Consider the following 19,907-nt stretch of genomic DNA (forward strand, 5'->3'; position numbering starts at 1 on the left):
GACAGTTTACTTTCACCATCTGTATAGGTCATGCAGACCTCAGATTCACAGTCCTTCTGTCTTGGCTTCCCAAGCACCAGGATTACAGAGCTACCAATGCCTGGCGACAGTGTTTTATTCCCTAACCCAGAAGTCAACTTCAGGTCCACGTAGCCTAATGAAGGAACCTGCTCGTGTGGGATTTTTCTTCCATGCATAAATCACTGAACCACAGTTGACCCGAGGGCATACTTACCACATTTATCCTCTTAAATATTCTGTGTCCTTTCCAAAATACATAATCCAATCATCTTCTAGCACCCGTGTGCTAGACATTACATAAGACTGCATAAAATTTAGCAGCATTTATTTAGCTCTCCAAGGAAGGCAATCACATTTTCCTTTCACAAGACACAGTTAACCACACGTGGCACACTTTCCTGTTAAATAACACAGTAAGTGCTTAGTGGGTTAAGGTGCGTGTGTGTACACAGGCCCATCTGCCCATGTGAGCACAAAAGCTGACTCTGGGGTGTCTGCCTAGACCATTTCCCCAATCTTTCTTTCTTCTTCTTCCCCTTTTCTTGTTCTGAGGCAGATCTTTCACAGAACCTGAGCTTGCCATTTCACCTAGACTAAGTGGAGAGCAAGCCACCAGGTTCTACCAGGCTCCATATCCTCCCCATGCACCACCACACCTGGCTTCCAAACTCAGGCTCTCAAGCACTCTCCCCACTGAGCCATCTTCCTGGCCCTTTCTTAAGTTTCTCTCAGACGGAGGCAGCAGACTCCCCGTAATCACCACTAGGGCAGCAGCTGCTCAAGTACTTCCTTCTCCTTGAAGCTTTCTTCTACTTTGAAAACTGTTCTCTTTGTCAGATGGTCCTTAGAGTCAGGAGTTCTTACAGCCAAATCTTTAATTGTGAAAGAACTTCCTCCCAGCTGCTGCCAGGTGAGCAGCAACAAGCCTCACATGAACTGGCAAGTGGAATGGTGCAGACCTGCAAGGCTGGCCAAGGTCTCTTGTAACCCTAAACCAAGACCTCAAGGAGACAGGGGTATCATCCAAACCAACCCTTGATTTTGCTGGGACAGCTGAGTGGCCCAGGTTAAGGCCTTGGTCACAGGTCACAAAGCAAGTTACTGCTACATTGAAGTTCATGACTCAAATCCTTCAGCCCTCACTGTTTCCAACACTACTTCTTTACAAAAGCAGGAGGCGGGCCATGGAGAAATCAAACCTACTACTGCTGCACAAACTAGAAATGCCCTTCCCACCTCCCCCAACAAGCCTGAACAATGAGGAAGAGGGGATCAAACCATTCCCAGCATAGAAATGAGGTGAAGCAGGGAGCACTATTAAGCTCTCAGACTTACCCACATTACCAGAAGAGTTACACTGAGCATGGAGCATCAGATGAATTTTCTTCTTAAGCCTCCTGAAATGACTAAGTCAATATTCTAACACTCTTGAAAGTGTTGAAAGAGAACTGCTGGTGTCATGAAGGAGTCTTTCACCTGTGACTAAGGGCACAGTGTTTTGGGGGGAGGAGGGCAGCCAGGGTAACGAAAAAAGCTTAAGTAATGTGAAGTGGGGTAGAGAGGAAGAAAGCAGGAGGATAAATGAACAGAGGTACCAAGAGAAAGGACAGGACTGAAACACTGTAGATAACAGGATAAACAGAGACAACACGGGTCTCTAAATAACCGGAGTCCAGGGGAAGAGCTGTGACAGACAATTTTGATAGTCTTTGGATTTTATCTTTTAACTGAGGTCAGTTTATCTTTCTTAATTAAAGATGCAAACACATGTGCTTGAAGACAGTTTCTACACCCTCACTGAAGGGTACCAGGGAGTTCTGATGGCAGCAACAGGTTGATAGCACAAACCGATCACACTCTAGTTTTTCAGGTCTGAAATCTCTTCCTCCCACTGGACAGGACTGCTCTAACAATACGACTGTAATGGTATCAGAAGCTAGTTCAGGGCCTAGCACACAGCACACATACAAAGCTGAAATCTCGGATGCATGACTCATCAGGTCACCGAATGTGTGTCTGCTTACATGGTACTTTCCTCTCTGCCTCCCTCAAGCAGGCTCATATTTACAAGCTGTCTAAAAGCATAAAGGCTGCTGTTTTGTATCAGGCAGCCCTGCTTGGGCTCACAGAACCAAACACTGTAGTTTATGAGACAGAAAATTTACAGTAGGTCCCCGCCCCAGGCACATGTTAGGCCCCAACCAGTGCTGTCAGATCAAGGCTGGCTAACACGCCTCACTTCACTATACTTCCTACCCCTCACACAGCTTTGGCAAAACTCAGCTGACTCTTATTTTTTTCCAAGTGGGATCAACCTGGAAGCACCCATCTCCGATTTAGTCCTCTCAACATGTACCACTCTACGTTTCTCCCATCACTGTGACCAGCTGAGCTAGGAGACTTTCAGTAGCATTTATTAAAGGCTGTGGGAGTAGGTCAGTAGTAAACCCTGTTACTGGTGCACATAAAAGCCTGAGTCCAACTCTCAGAACCCCTGAAAAACATGAAGCAACCTCCAACTCAACATATGAAAATGCAAGCATGAAGAGTATCATCAGTAAAACAGTAAATACACTGACTCACACACACCTTCCCAAGTGCTCAATTCCTCAAGTCCTCCCCTCCCCGCCAACTTACATCTAACACCACCTCTGACTCGTTACAAATGCATACTAGTCATAAGGAGGCCTTGCCTTTCTCATTTCCTAGAGTCCAATGGATGACAGGATGACACCTGTCAACAGCTGAAATAGCACAGAATATGTAATGTGTCTGAATTTCTTGAGCACTTTTTTTATAGGTCTTTTATATGAGGAATTTAATCCATGTAACTAACTTGTTTAACAACAAAGCGACAATAATCATATTTTTTTAAAGCTGTTCTGTTTTGTTTTGCTTTCTGAGACCAGGTTTCTCTTTATAGCCTTGGCTGTCCTGGAACTAACTCTGTATACCAAGCTGGCCTCGAACTCTGCCTCCTGAGGGCTGGGATGCACCATCACACCCGGCTTTTCAAAGCTATTTTTAAAGATTTATTTTTGTTATTTTTATCATGTGTACATAAGAGACAGTGGAGTGTGTGCATGTGCTTATAGAAATCAGAAGAGGATGTTGGAATCTTTGGAGTTATGAGATACAGGAAGCCGGCAGGCAGGGGTGATGCAATGCTAAGCGGTAATGATGCACACCTTTAACCCCAGTACTTGAGAGGCAGAGAGGCAGGTGGATCTCGGTGAGTTCGAGGCCAGCCTAGTCTTCAAAGAGAGTTCCAGAATAGCCAAGACCATTAGACAGAGAAACCCTATCTCCAAAAAAATAAACAGTACAGGAGGTTGTCGGTGACCCAACATGGGTGCTGGGAAAGAATTTGGACATGTGAAAGAGCGAGTGGTCAACCTCTGAGCCATCTCTCCAACCCCTGAATCTAACTCCAGAGTGAGACATGGGGCTACAGGTATAGCTCAGTATTTGGGTCTTACCTAGAGCCTGATAACACTTGGGTTTGGTTCCCAGCACAACTTCTAAAAAGTGTACCACACATTTGTCCACTGGCTATCTACCTTGAAGGCAGTCATGCTGTCTGAACCTGTGGCCCCTGTCAGAATATGCACTTACTTCTGTATATGTCTGTTCTGATAGGAAATGCTCATTTATGAGGCTGAAGGTACAACTCAGAAGCGCACATGAAGCCCTGGGTTCAAACCACCAGCACCAAACAAACAAATAAATACATAAACAAATATATAAAGTGCTCATTTGCAATTATATGCACCCTGAAGACAGGGTACTTAACCCTAACCGGTGCTCAATCAACTTTACACTTGAACCAAGAGGTGAACTGAGGGTTCTGGGATCAATTAGCATTCTACCAACACACTCTGGCAAGTTGAAACCTGCTTAACAAATAAAGGCAACTATTTTGTAACTTAATGTCAGGGTATAGGAGGTGTGGGGGCTGAGCTTCACGCATTCTAGAATCTCCTCTATCACTGCGATACATTCTAGCCCCTGTGGTAGTTTATCCATCAACATTCTTAACATTCTTAAGCATTAAATAACCACTTCATTATAACATTGTCCAATAAATATGAGGATAAACTGGCCTGCGATGTTGTCTCAGTCAAGAAATATATCTCTAAGATTATCTTTGAAATTCCACTTGGGCGATTCAACAATGGTCTACCTCTCTTTACCAGTCCACTGCTAATCTAGACCGGAAGGGATGTGCAAAGGCCTACACATAATATAGTTATCGACAAGCACCCATTGTCACGAACGAAATATATATAGTCAAAGAACTGAACTCCGGGACATCACTGGCATGAAGCGAAAGCTTTAGTTTGAGAGCTTGAGAAACTCGAGTTAATCAGTTCTAATTAATGCCTAGCTTAGTAAGAAGTCAACTTCTCTTAACTGTACAAAGGCAAGTTGGACTCGAAATCTGACACCCAGATGTGCCTGCCAGATGTGCAAAGTGGGTCAGCACTTCTCAGCCAAGAGACCTTTTCCCTTACAAGGCCGGTTTCAAATCACCCCCGCTTCTCTAGAAGGAAGCGCGCCAAGTTCCTCGGGCATGAGAAGGAGGGCGGTCACCCGCGCTCACTGGAGCACTGGTGAGGACCTTTGGCCGCCTTGTCGCAGGCATACCGGGTCCCGCCAACCCCGCACGTACTCACCCACAGGCTGCTGAAGTAGTCGAGGCCGTGGCAGATGAGCGCGCCCGCGTGTGCCAGCAGCACCTGGACGCCCAGGTAGCTGCCCAGGCAGTAGAGCCCGTACAGCAGCGGGCCACCTGCGCCCAGCAGCAGCAGCAGCCGACGGCGGCGCAGCGCTTGCTCGCCCAGGGCCTCGACGCCGTAGTCGGCGAAGCAGAGCGGCAGCAGCAGCGCGGCCAGCACGATGGGCGTGTGCGCGCGGTGCAGGCGGCGCAGCCACAGGCGGCCCAGGCGTGTGAGGGAGCTCTTGAACGGGTGCAGGAAGGTGCCGCACAGCACGGCCCAGAGCAGCGGCCGCAGGAAGGCCTCGAGGATGAAGTACACAAGCACCGCGGCCCCGCAGCACAGGCACACGAACAACACAGCGCCCGTGTTGTAGAAAGCCTGTTTGATGGGCTTATCGAAGCGCAGCGCCAGAGCCGCGGTACGCGGGGTCTCGCCCTGCCCGGCCACGCGCGGGGCCCGAGGCTCCGGCCGCGGAGAGCCCCGAGGGCTGGGCGCTTCGGCAGGACCGCCGCGGTCGGCCATCGCGCCTCTGCCTGGACCGAGGGGCGGGGCGGCGAGATGGCGGAGGAGCTCGGGCGGAGGCGGACGGTGCCGCGAGGGCTTGTGGGCTTTGTAGTACTCAGACCGCAGGCAGAGCATGCGCTAGAACCCAGGGAAACTACAACTCCCAAGAGGGTGAACGTAAATGCCTCCACCCTCAGTCCCAATGGTCCCTCAGGGACTAGGTAACAAGTTTTGAGAGGGTCCAAGTAGGGCACACGCCCTACAAACTCCCTTTCTTTGATTGATGTCAACTTTTCCGGAGGCAGGATCCCAAAAGAGACACTTTCAAAAAAGTTACACACAAGTTGTGCTTTAGCTTGGAAAGTATTTCTAAAAACACTGATGCACAGACTTAGTTTTACTGACATTTAATAAATACTTATTTTTAATGGTGTGTATGCAGAGTGTGTGGGTGGCCAATGAAGCCAGAAGCGTCGGATGCCCGCAGCTGGAGTTACAGGTGGTTGTGAGCAACTTGACTTGGGTGCTGGGACTAGAACTCAGGTCCTCTGGAAGAGTAATACACGCTCTTAAGCACTTTAAAGTACTCTCTCGTGTGTATGACAGAGTTTTAAGTGACTACTGCAGTGTGACAGTCTCTAGTCTAGGAGGTTGGCTCCTGTCAACTCATTTAATCCTTAAAAATCTCACTAGAGGTGTTACTAGTCTTGTTTGCAAACAGGAAAACAGGGCTCAGAGAATTTAAGTACCTGACCTCATACAGCTGCCAAGTGGGTGAGGCAGGATTCACATTAAGGACCTTTATTCTGTAGCTCTTGTATTCTATGCCGAGTGATCTGAACAGGGGATCCTTTGGCTTTGTAACCATTTGTTTTTAACCATTCGTTCCTAATACAGAGTAGGATCGTCAATATGGGAGCAATCTAAATGCCTCTGAGTACGTATATCAGTGTTTAACTTCCATTGTTTGCTCCTTACTGAAGTATTCTCTCTGGCAAGGGATAATGGGAATTACAGTTCTTATTTTAGGGCTGTTTGGGGGTGGGGGGAGTAACCAAGCCCTTGGCAGTGCTAGGTGCTTCTGTCCTGAGAAAAGCGTTTTGGAATCCAAGTCTGCTTTCAGTAAAATACTCCAAACAGCATTTTTATTTGAGAAAGAGACAGAAGGAGACATAGAGAGAGGGAGAAAAGGGAGCGGGAGCATTGGTCTTTCCCCCTTGCTGAGTACTCAATATGGGAGGATTCCACCATAAGAATTATTAGCTCCTTCCTGTTTCTGTTCTAATGTAAATGAGGTAGTTTCCATGTGAAGAAGCCTTGCTAACTAGGTCCTGGATATAAAAGGATTCAGGAGTGAAGAAAAAGCAATTCCTTTCCCCTTTCTATCTTGCTTATAGGTTTTGGGCCACTGGTTCTCAGTGTCTGGGTCTTGGAGTTTCACTCAGTGAATGTCTCTTCAGGTGTACTTACATTTTACTGAGCTACTTACCTGCTTTGTTCAGCCTTCTGAGATCACCACCGAAAATTAGTGGTGTTTGCTGTCACACGGGTTTGTGCACATTCGTTGACTTGAGCTGCTCTTTACATAACAAGGCATCACCTTCGTGCCTTTAAAAAAAAAAAATTAGGAGTTGGGGGATACGTCACATTTGTTCAGAGCCATGAGTCAAAAATCAACCACGGATCCAAATGCCACCCTGCTACTCAAAACTCAAAGAATCTATTGTCCATTATCACAAGACCACCAGTGCCTCTTTCACTCCATCCCACAAATTTCTAACCCCCCACAGAGCCAATGCAGATCTGGGTCCCATTCAGAGTAGAAGACGAAGTCTTTCTATACAGCTTAGAGAATCTGTCTTTTTTCACTCAAGCCCTGAACCAGACACATCTACCCAATGGTGAAGCCTCCTCCATGAGTGGCTCCCTTGTATCTAGCTTGCAATTTTCTGACAACAGGGGTTCAAAAATGCATCCAGATGACTCCTCAAACCTACAACACTCTTCAATTACAAAAATTAAGTTCCCATGAAAATTAAGTCACATAACAAAAGATGAAAGGTCTGTGGGTGGGATGTTGCCTGAATTGTGTTGGGGCCCCAGGGCCACAAATGGAGGAGGCTCTCTTATGGTACTATACTCTGTTCCCAAGTCTCAATGGAAAGCAAACTTGCTAAGCCTTTCAAAACAATTCTCATGACCAACAGAACTGACAGGCATCAGTCAGAATTTCTACTGAAGGAGTGAACTCTAACAGAAAAGAAACTGAAGCAGTGTAAACTGAGAGGTGTTTGTATGGCCTCATGTACACTGGGGTTTTCTTCACCTCCCAAAAGTCACTGGTTGATTACAAGCTCCTAGAGAGCAGGGAGTAGGCTTGTTTCAATTCGGTATGTCTAGGACCTGACACAGCAAAAAGATGTTCATAGTCAGAATAGGAGCTCAACGTGTACCGGGCAAGAGAGAGAATGCGTGGTACCCTTTCCCAACAGCCTGTTTATGCTTACTGCATGATAGTGAAACCTTAGTCCAATGGTTCTCTCAACCTTCCTCATGCTGCTACCCTTCAATACAGTTCCTCATGTTGTGGTGACCCCAACCACAAAATTATTTCATTGCTACTTTATAACTGTAATTTTATTACTGCTATAATCATGATGTAAATATCTGATGTACAGGATAGCTGATATGCAACACACACTCCCCACCCCCAAGTGGTTGCAACCCACAGGTTGAGAATCAGCCTTAGAGCATTCATTTGGTTGCATGCAAAGTTAAACTACTGAAATGTAGAACTCTAAAGTTCTGGGGGCAGAGAGACACAGCAAGAAAAGCCCACGCCAGTGTTGGGGATGTGCAAGGCTGAAAACTCGTCTAGGACTTTGTAATTGCAGAGAGATAGAACTGCAGACTCAGAGCCAAATTTTCTTGGGTTATTTTTAGCGTTCCCTTAACAGCCACTCATTGCCCACTCCTGTCTAACCTAACATCCTTTTGACCATCAGATAGAAAGTATTTTTTGCACTAGCTTTCACCTATCCAAAAGCTAAAAATGCCACCAGAGAATATCTAAATACATAGCTTACATAAAAACTTACCTGCCTGTAGCCCTTCTAATGTATTTAGTGAACGCCTTAATTTATGACTTTGTCTTTTAATGAATAAAATCTCTTGTAACCACTTCCATGCTAGAATATGTTCCTTGGGGCAACCCAAATACATGTTCCTAAGCTATAGTCACTTAAATTTTTGCTTAAGGAAAAAATTATGTCTTATTCCTTTTGAGATGAGTTCCGTGTCTGGGGTTGATAGGACCTAAGAACTAAATTTGAAAAAGGGACCCAAGGCCACTCAAATCTCAAGCTCATGGGGCATCAGCTCTAGGACAACTCTTGTGAATTGCCATGCTTCTTAGATTCTCTTTGGTGGCACCACAGAACTCAGTACAAAGCCCTCAGGGAAGACCAGCCTCCCAGACACCCTGGATACAGTGGAGGGCCCGAGATCAGGTGTAGCACAAATAATAAAAGCCTAGAGACAGATATTAGGGTTCAAGCTGAAGATCAGAAAAGCAAAGAAGCCAAGCCACTAGAGAGTTCTTACCTCTACTGGGGGGGGAGGGCGGGGTAGGAATAGGAGGGAAGGTGATCCTGTCCTCAGAGTGACTATAGACTGTAGTGCTCTCCACCAAACCTCAGACTGCCCTCCAGACTGCATCTGTCGCCTCCAAACCTTAGACTGCCTTCTACCTAAACTACATCTCTCTCTTGTCTCCACCTCCTTAGTGCTGGGATTAAAGATATGAGATCCCAAGTGCTAGGATCATCTACCATCTACGTGTGAGCTCTGTTTCTCCTTTAGACTGGATCAATTTTGTGTAGCTCAGGGTGGCCTTGAATTAACAAAGATCTGTCTGCCTCTGTCTCCTGAGTGCTGGGAATAAAGGAGTGTACCACCCCTGCCTGGCTTGTATAGCTGATTAGTGTAGCTACCTTTGCACTCTGATCTTCAGGCAAGCTTTATTTGCTAGATCATAAAGAAACTATCACCACAACTAGGCTACACCTGTACTTCCAGATATATAAATTAAGGTATTTTCTCATTGTGATATCTGTTGTAGTTACTTTTGGGGGCCCAGGATAGTGGCTCCTTGCCAAGCGTTATCTCTTGAACAATCTGTGTCAGTCCCCAACACTTGCCTTTTGTGAATATCACAACCTTCAAGATGTAACAGAAGCAGGGAGAGGCTTTACCCAGCATTGTGTCTCCATAAACAAGATATTCTCCAAGTGTTTCTACACGAGTGTGCCAAGTACTTGTGTTGCACAATACTATCTTCTGAGAACAACCACCATCTTCCTAAGATCAGCTCTGCTGATCTGATGACATTCACTCACAGAAGGATAGGAGGGTCACTTGGCTCCCACACAAGTGTCTAGTCACTCCTCCCTACCATTAAAATGCAATTCTGCCCACCCCAAAAATGCTCATAGTCTCCCAGAAGAGCTAGTATATAGGCAGGAAAAGGTAATTGAGAGGGGGCTTCATCTCCATAGCCATTGTTCACTCTGGGTGCAGACCTTCCAGCTCCTCTGTCTGAGGGTCACCCATGCTCCTGCTCATAACTCCTCATCCATGCTTTGTAAGTAGCCTAATAAACGTATAGGTTATTCAGGGTGAACTTCAGAGGACAGTTGTCATTAGGACCCTATGGGGAAGGGGTGAGGCAGACATTGTTTATTCACTCACCCTGGGAGAAAATTCTCGAAACAACTTGTGTGTTCACATCTACATCTACGCTCAGCACAAGAGAGACTGACAAAATGTGATGAACATGGATTCAGTTTCCTGAGCTGCCTCTTGCTCCTTGCATGGTTGCGAGCATTTCTGAGCAAGGCAGGGAAGACATGCTTGGTTACTGTACCGTTCATGCTACTGACATCAACTATTTCTAAACCCCACAAAGCCTGTCTTGTGGTCTTTCCATCTATCTCCCTTAAACAAATGAGGAAAGACACTCAGCAAGGAAGTCAACTTATCCAAGATTGTACAGCCAGAAAATGGTTCTGTCTGCTTTAATAGCCTCCTAGTTTCATGAAATGGCACAATTGTCGAGATTACATTACAATAGAAATTCAAATAGTGATTATTAGAATATTTGCCACAATGTTTTTGAAGATGATTGCTGCAAACCAGATTTAGCTATATGGCACATACATTCCTACTTTCCCTTGCCAACCCCATAGCAGACATTACTAATCGACCACCGGGATCTTTCTCTTGGAGGAGTGCTTCTATAAGAAAATGGGCTGAGCTGGGCAGTGGTGGCACATGCCTTTAATCCCAGCACTCTGGAAGTAGAGGCAGATGGATCTCTGTGAGCTCGAGACCAGCCTGGTGTGTAAGAGCTAGTTCCAGGACAGCCTCCAAAATCACAGAGAAACCCTGTCTCTAAATAAATAAATAAAAATTTAAAAAAAAAAGGAAGGAAGGAAGGGAGGGAGGGAGGGAGGGAGGGAGGGAGGGAAGGAGAGAGGGAGGAAGGGAAGGAGTGAGGGAGGGAGGAAAGAAATGGGCTGATTGAGTCATGAGGAGCAAGAGCAGTAAGTCCTCTTAACTGCTGAGTCATCTCTCCAGGCCTGTTTTGTTTTTTAATCTCAGGAGCAAGGATGAATGATGTATCTTTCCCCTCTCCTTCTTCCATCAGGAAAAAGCTGGAGGAGGGCAGGGGTGGGAGCATTGAAAGCTGAAGTCTGTGGTATAAAATTATGGACTGGATGTCAGAATTACCTATCCAGAAGGAAGTAACCATAAATGTCCCTAGCTTCAGAGGAGTAACTGACATTATCTCCGAAATGATTGACTGATTGGAGTTAGGGATCAGGATTTGGAATTCTGGGCCATCCTTTCCTTGGCTATGTCTTTACAATACACAAAGGCTGAGGCCACCCCATGGTGTAAATACCCAGACTTCCACTGCAACTCTGAATAAGACTGAAATGGTAGGCTCATTCCAAATTGCCCAGATTCATCCCTTTGTAGTGCTAAACTATCTTGTTTGTTTGTTTGTGCATGGGGGGCGGGCTATGTGTTTGCTTGTCTAGATAATGTCTTGCAAAGGGTTCAGCTAGCTTCAAACTCAGGATCCTTCTGCCTTGGCCTATCCAAACCAAACTGTTCATTTACAGATAAAATCCTGGTGTGGCAGAATCTTATTTTAAGGCGTGTGACTTTTGTTTATACTGCATTTGTTTAACTCTGTGAAGCTGTGTTACTGTGCCTGTCTAAAACACCTGATGGTATAATACAGTGCTGAACGGCCAATTGAGAGGCAGGAGCAAGGCGGGCAGGGATGGCAGGCAGAGAGGATAAATAGAAGGAGAAACAAGGAAGAGAGGAGCAATGAGAGAACAAGAAGATCAGGACATCAGGAGCCAGCCACCCAGCCACCCAGCCACCCAACCACCCAGCCACCCAGCCACCCAGCCACCCAGCAACCACCCAGCCACCCAACCACCCAGCCACCCAGCCACCCAATCACCCAGCCACCCAGCCTCTCAGTCACCCAGCCACCCAGCCACCCAGCCACCCAGCAACCACCCAGCCACCCAGCCACCCAGCAACCACCCAGCCACCCAACAACCACCCAGCCACCCAGCCACCCAGCCACCCAGCCACCCAGCAACCACCCAGCCACCCAACCACCCAGCCACCCAATCACCCAGCCACCCAGCCTCTCAGTCACCCAGCCACCCAGCCACCCAGCCACCCAGCCTCCCAACCGCCCAGCTTCCCAGCCACCCAGCCACCCAACCACCCAGCCACCCAACACCCAGCCACCCAGCCACCCAGCCACCCAACCACCCAGCCTCCCAGCCACCCAGCACCCAACCACCCAGCCTCCCAGCCACCCAGCACCCAGCCACCCAGCCTCCCAGCCACCCAGCCACCCAACCACCCAGCCTCCCAGCCACCCAGCACCCAGCCACCCAGTCACCCAGCCACCCAGCCACCGTGCCACCCAGTCACCCAGCTTCTCAGTCACCCAGCCACCCAGCCACCCAGCCTCTCAGTCACCCAGCCACCCAACCACCCAGCTTCCCAGCCACCCTGCCACCCAGCCTCTCAGTCACCCAGTCACCCAGCCTCTCAGCCACCCAGCCTCCCAGCCACCCAGCCTCTCAGCCACCCAGCCTCCCAGCCTCCCAGCCACCCAGCCTCTCAGTCACCCAGCCACCTAGCCTCTCAGTCACCCAGCCACCCAGCCACCCTGCCACCCTGCCACACAGTCACCCAGCCACGCAGTCACCCAGCCAGCCACAGAAAAATAAAAGCCCAGAGGTAAAAGATTAATTTAAGATCAGAAAAAAGCTGGCAAGAAACAAGTCAAGCTAAGGCTGGGCATAAGAATAAGACTCTGTGTATATGACTGATTTGGGAGCTGGGTGGCAGGATCCCTCAAAGAATAAAAAAGCAAAAGAGCCATAAGAGTAAAACACCACACAACAACCTGGCACTACGATGATGTCACCTCAGCCTCCAGCAGGTCTCATGACCTACCTTTCATTCCATGCCCTCTGACCCATCACACTGCAGTCAGTATGATCTCTTTAAGACCCAAACCTTTTCTAAGCCTCTTTATCCCATGTAATGACATCTGAGCACTTCTCTACATTTGCAAGGTCTCATGTGATCAGGTGCTGGCTCACTCTACCTCATCTCTCTACTCTCACCTTCCCCATTATCTTTCCGTTTTAGGAAGGAATAAAGAACAGTCCTCCCGAGACAAGCTGACCCTAATACCTCCGACCTGTAAAAATATGTGGCCCACAACGGCAAAAAGCACTTTGCAATTGTAACTAATCTAAAGTTCTTGAGACAAAGAGATCATTTCTAGGTTATGGTAGAGAGAGGCTAAATATAATCACAAGTATGTCTACCAAAGGAAGAAAGGGAGATTAAGCTACAAAAGTAGATGGTATACCATATACCCTAGAGCCAGAGATCAGACTGTCATTAGAATGACACATTAGGGAATGCTGGGAGCTATCAACAACAAGGAGAAACCAAAACATTAGTCTTCTTCTGTGACGCCTTCAGAAGAAACATGCCCTGCTACCATCATGATTCCACTGAGATCTCTGGCCACCAGAACAGTGAGACAATACATTTGTGTTGTTTGAAGTGACTGACTTTGTGGAAATTGGTTGCAGACATAACAGCCTTGTCAAATGCAGATGGGGCCAGTATGCATCCTGATGATGTTTCTCCTTGAATTGCCCTCCCCTTTCTTGGAGATGCTTCTGTCTACTCTGCCTATTTTGGTCCATCCCTTTGTCTTTTGTCAGTTTGGGTTGCTATCCCAAATTACTTTAGACTAGATGGCTCAAATAGTTGTAGAAGCAAAGAGGTTTCATCAAGTTCTGGTAAGGGTTCTTTTGTCTCTTCATATAAGGATACTAATCCCATCCCCAGCACCATCACCTACACACACACACACACACACACACACACACACACACACACACACACACACACACACGCTGAATCTCCAATGGCTATTACAGTGGAAATGATTGCTTCAGCATAGAAATACTAAGGGAACACATTCAGTGCACAGTTTATATCTTTTTTAATGATTTATTTATTTTTATTTTATGTGCATTGGTGTTTTGCCTGCTTGTATGTCTGTGTGAGGGTGTTGGATTCCCTGGAACTTGAATTACACACAGTTGTGAGCTGCCATGTGGGTGCTGGGAATTGAACCCGGGTCCTCTGGAACAGCAGCCAGTGTTCTTAACCAACAAACCATCTTTCCAGCCTTCACAGCTTATATCTTAACTCAATCTCAGTATCCTTGCCTGCATTCTTGGTTGCCCTCATGCCACGAGAGAACCCTGGCTCTAGGTTTCAACTATACAAGAGCTTCTCCATACCAATGTAGCCACTGCATCTTCTCAAACCAGTCCCAGCAGAATCAGCAGCTCAGCTACTGGGATTTCTCTCCTTCCTCAGGACTCAGTAGACTCTGCCTAGTCTTCTTTTAAACCCACATTTAGCAGGGTGGTAGTGGCATGCACTTTTCTTCTCAGCACTTGGAAGGCATAGGTGGGTTTTGAGGTCAGCCTGGTCTACAGAGCACATGCCAGGACAGGCTTCAAAGCTACACAGAGAAACCTTGTCTCGAAGAACTAAAAAAGAAAAAGAAAAACAAACAAACAAACAAGCAAACAAACAAACAAAAAAACCCACATTTAATTACTTGCATGTGCACACATGCAAGTGCATGGAAGCCAGAGGATAACTCAATGGATGTTAGTTCTCTCCTTCTACTATGTGGCCTCTGGGAACCACACTCAGGTCATCAGGCTTGGCAGCAATGAGCCATCTCACCAGCCCCTCTACTTACTCTTAAGTGATAGTTTAGTCACCAGTAAGGACTTTCATGGAAATTCCTTTTTTTGTGTGTGTGTGGGGGGGGCCTTTTCGAGACAGGGTTTCTCTTTGTAGCTTTAAAGCCTATTCTAGCACTCATTATCTGAGACCAGGCTGGCCTCAAACTCACAGAGAGCCACCTGCCTCTGCTTCCCTCCCAAGTGCTGAGGTTAAAGGCATGAACTACCACTGCCCAACTCGTTGAAATGTGCAATGAAGTAGCTGATTCACTTGAAATGGGATTATAGATCACCACTTACTGCTTGATAAGCTACCAGATTGAAGTTTCCACAAGCTGAGTTTTGCATATTGCTTTTCTATGGTGTCTTTCAGTGACTAAAGTAACACAGTTTTCCTATTTGTCAGACAAGACAGGTTGCCATCTTTCCCTAGGTCTATAAGGATTCAGGGAGAATGGAGAGTGTTTTACAATTAATGACACATAGGGAACAAAAGGAAATAGGAAATCAAAGTGCACCGGAGCAAAGCAATAAGGAATTACAAACTAGATTTAATTACATCAACAGGAAGGATTTCAAAGTAAGTTGAGAGTTTATGTTTCTAAAGTTTAATCCTGGTTAATATATTCCAAGTATAACTTAATCCTCTAAAGATAAAAGTATGTGTGGTGGCCAGTGAACAGAATAATCATTTAGGTAGCAGTTAGGAGTATTGCTACAATTACTGTACATGAATAGAAACCCGTATCTTTATTAGTATTGTGTCACACATCTTAGAGTAAAAATCCACAGCGGACAGGCTTATAAATATACATTTATATATAATCTCAAAATCAATCACGATTGAACATTAGGTACACAACTTTTTATAAAACAAATATAACCCATCATTGTCTATTTAAAGGCAGAGTTTTTAACAAAATAGCATTTTGTAGACAGTCTCAAAAAAACTGTATTAGTACTTCTGGAGCCAGATTGTTCCAGCATGTCAATGTGTCAGTGGAAATAAGGCATGTGGAGAAGCTGTGTTCACTCTTCCGGGGTGCAGGGGTCAGGGCATTCTAGGCGATGAAGCAGGAAAGAGTCTAGTGACCTGGGTGAATGCCACACCCACTGAGTACCCAGTAACCTTAGAGCATGATCACATTCCAGAAGAATCAGACTGAGTGGTTACTCACCTAATAGCAAATATTTGGGAGAAAACTGAAAATATTACCCAATCATTGGTGTATTCTTAAATGGAACACACTGCCAAGGCTAGGAGATTTACATACATTTTTTCCTTGTCAGCATATTTAGGCTCATATTTCCTTAACTAGTATTTTCTTGAAAAGGAAATTATATGCAAGCCATCTGTTAACTAAAAACACAAGGAAATCCAACTTGAAACTACACAAATTGCTCACTGAAGAATAGAATAAGAAAACTAATGCAACTTAAAACATGTCTAGGCTGCCATGTAACATGTCAGTTACTCAATTACATATGAGTCTTGGCTTCTTAATGGTATAGAAAAGTTAAACAACAATGCATATACATTCTTGAAAATTCATATAATGTTGGGTAGAGGAGGTTACACTTAATAAAAGATCCAAGAATCTTTTCTACGAACTAAATTACTAAGAATTCAAGGGTAAGTATGCCTATAACACACACAATGTTTTATCTCTGAGTTTTAAAGTATATATAAGAGGTAAGAAAAAGAACCAATCTTAACAATAACCTTCAATGCTCAGCATGTGCGTGCATATTTATGTATACATATACCCCATCTGTCACATATGCACAAAGTGTATGTACATATAAACACACTGAAAATAACCAACTGTTCACTGAGTATGCAGTTGCTTAGAGAGTAAAGATGTACAATAATGAACTCTAGTCACCTCAGAGTATGGCCTATATGCTGGCTCTCACACACTGTTTCATTATATGAGACAGATGTGTCACATGTATAAAACACCCTCATGCCCTTATAATAATTTTTAAAATTTCTATAGAGAAATAAATTACTCTAAAGCATAGAAATATTCACCAAAAGAGCATCTCGATGGTGAAACATGTTCATGACTGCCACACCTTAGGCAAAACAAAGCTCTAACTTACCAAGATTGGTTCTTTATTGCTCCCTCTTTTGTGCCAACTCCAGGAAACATATTAGAACATAAATGTGTAAGGATGCCACTATACCATTCATTTACAACAGCAAACCAACTATAAATCATGTTTAAACAAATTATTCACTAACTGATATTTTTACAACTAGCTAATAATAAGTTACTGGTGATATGATTTACAACAGACTAGATAGATTGTATGCCCATGACTAAAGCCACTGTGGGAACGCCAGAGTCTACAAGCCCAGCCCACCCTACTTCCTGATTTTGTTCAGCCTGCAAACTAAGAATGAGTTTTTCATTTTCTAAAAGCTTTTTAAAGCTCAACATAACATTTTGGCATCTGCAAATTGTATGGAATTCAAATTTCAGTTGTTTTATTAGTGTGTAGCCATGCCTTTTCATTTATGAACTGTGGCAGAGTGGAGCATCTGGGACAGAAATACAGTGTTAGAAATGTTTACACCCTGGCCTTTACAAGGAAATTTAAAGAAATCCTAGGATAGAGAGAGCAAAGCATGGCATTCAGCTTCAGTTCCTGGGATAGAGCTAAACTTGGCATTCAAGTTCAGTGCTGATATCACTTAAGACAGAATCCTGAATACAGACAGCAAACTTGGATTGTAAAAATCGTAAGAATGTACTGCAGTGGAAAGCCATCCCTCAGTTGTCTGGTTTCGTTAAGGACAAAAACCATCCCAAAGTAACTGAATGAAGCTTCTGGATTCTGTCTGAATGCATGTTTACTATAGTGGGACAATAAAAGCACGTGGAGTTCCATGTTGTAAGACAGACAGTGGTTTAAGAAAATCATGTTTAAAAGTTACTTAAGACAAATTCATTCTTCCAATCGTGTCCAATTGACACATTAGCTTTAAAAACATTAATAGCAGTAAAAATGTGCATGAACTGGGGGTGGAATTGGGTGGTGGAACACCTCAATATCGAGTACAAGGCCTTGGGTGTGACCATCACTACTGCAAAACAAAACAGAAAGGAAGGAAGGAAGGAAGGAAGGAAGGAAGGAAGGAAGGAAGGAAGGAAGGAAAAGAAAAGGAAAGAAAAGAAAAGAAAAGAAGGGATGGAGGAGGGAAGGAAGAAAGAAAAAGAAAAAAGTACTGAAATGACTGGTAAAAGTAATAAAAAAAGGGGGGGGGCTGGGGATACAAAACAAATGTGTTTGGTTCCTCAAATACAGCTGTAAGATGTCCTCACAATCACTGTAAAGTACTAGGGGGCAGGTGAAGGCTCCTAGCTGATTTGAATATGAATAGCAGGTTCTTTTAATGGGAGCTTTAAAGACTTTGCATGAGGTATAAGAAGTCCTATGGACTTCCTCTGCCCCTGCTGCCTCTTGAATGACAAGTGCATTGAACTAGCATCTTTAAGGCCTTGCCTGCACTGATAAGTTTGCCAAAAGATGGACCTCAGTATTTCCTTCTGTAAAGCTGGATTAATAATAGATACTTCCTCTGGTCATTGGATAGGGAGAGCTAATCCACACGAAGCACTTAAAACAGCACTACATAGGCTTTTCTGCCACTCACATTTTATTGACTTGGGCATTTACCAAAAAGTGTTGATAGGCTTCTCCCTCAGGATAAACACTGTATTAGAAAAGAAAACTGTATTGTCAGACCTGGTGGTTCACGCTTGAGCTAGCATAACCAAGAGTCTGGAGGCTGAAAAAGGAGGGTTAAGAGGCCTTGTTGAAAGACAGAGAATGAATAGAGAGGTAAAAGTAGAAGTCCCTTATTAGGTTAGATTAGAATGGATGAATTCCAAGTCCATAGGGCTTTAACTTCAACATGTCTATCAGTGGATTGTTTTCTGAAATGAAGGTCAGCTGCTGTGATGCATCCCTTGTCCGTAAATCCTTATTTCAGGACAGCAATACTGTTTAAAGTGCCAACTGATGTCCACTGAAAGGCAAAACCATGCTGTCTGTCACTAAGGTCCTGTCATCTATGTTTTGGAAGACCTGGTTTGATCACGAGTAGGATATATAAAAACACTGGTTAGCCAGGTAAAATATATAAAAGAGATTCCTCTGGCCCAAGTAAACTAGAAGCATCAAGACAGTTCTGTAACTCAATCCATCAGGTGGCTGAGTACCTACTAAGAAGTAGCATCAGTTACAAGGATGAGTAGAAAGAAATGGCTCCTGACGAGGGGGTTAGCAGTCAGGAAAAAGCCAGAAATGTCAGTAAATTCTGACATGTATTATGAAGAAGCCCCAGTAGGCTACAGGAGTGCTGAGTCAGGCCTAAAACTCTATAGTTCAGAAGACTGGAGGAAGAGATAACTAAGCTAGTGTCTCACAGACGAGCTCATCATCCACAGGAGGGAAGACTGGACAGGTGAGAGAGAGGAGAACTCAAGGCCCTTCAGACTGGCTGGAACAGGCAGTGGCCCTGAGGAGGCAGAAGACACTGGTGCTTAGTAGAGTTGCTGGCATGTTACTTACTGTAAAGGCAAGGATAACTCTGAAAGTTCCAAGCAGAAATACACAAAGCTGGCCACTAAAGACTACGAAACAGTTAACTTAATTTGAAACATAAGTGGAAGGGAAACGCCACTCGCTCCTACGATTGACTAGCCTTTATTTATAGATCAACTACTATACACATAAAGGATATAAAAAATATTGGGTTTCTTATTTATAACATGGGTGTCTCTATATACTCCTAAACCAACTACTAATGCTGAGAAGCTGATATACATGCCCTGCTTTTGCCAAGCTTGACCAGGATCAGAGGGCTTAGTGAAGAGGCAACTGTAGTCAGGTGGAGACATCAGTTTGAACCTTGAGTTTGAAACTGGGTATGAGCAGTGTCACAAAGTAGCTTTGTGGTTCCAGTTCAGAAGAATCTGAACATTCTCCCCACAGGCAGATGTTCACTTCTGACATTACTCTTGGGGATGGGTTTAGAAACTACAGTCTGGTGTTGCTCAACTATAAAGTTGGAGCTAGCTTGGAAGCAATGGGGACATAATCAGAGAATTCTGGAATGCCATGGTGTAAGTGCCCACAGCTACTCTCCTCTAGTAATAGGGATTTGAACTAAAAGAGAATCTGGCTCAGCTGGGCGTTGGTGGCATACACCTTTAGTCCCTTGAGAGGCAGAGGCAGGTGGATCTCTGTGAGT

At 45.0% G+C, this 19,907-nt stretch overlaps 1 protein-coding gene across 5 annotated transcripts in view; it reads right to left on the minus strand.

Annotated features, from left to right (window-relative positions):
• Tmem245 (transmembrane protein 245) overlaps nt 1-5,396 on the minus strand; it is an 80,321-nt gene extending 74,925 nt beyond the window's left edge. For all 5 annotated transcript variants that reach the window (XM_051187848.1, XM_051187846.1, XM_051187847.1 and 2 more), the window contains exon 1: nt 4,698-5,396. In XM_051187848.1, coding sequence (XP_051043805.1) covers nt 4,698-5,381 — 684 coding nt within the window. In that variant the 5' untranslated portion in view covers nt 5,382-5,396. The remainder of the gene's footprint in view (nt 1-4,697) is intronic.
• Between the last annotated feature and the right edge of the window lie 14,511 nt (nt 5,397-19,907).

This window comes from Phodopus roborovskii, unplaced genomic scaffold, assembly GCF_943737965.1.
Source record: "Phodopus roborovskii unplaced genomic scaffold, PHOROB, whole genome shotgun sequence".
Classification (NCBI taxonomy): domain Eukaryota; kingdom Metazoa; phylum Chordata; class Mammalia; order Rodentia; family Cricetidae; genus Phodopus; species Phodopus roborovskii.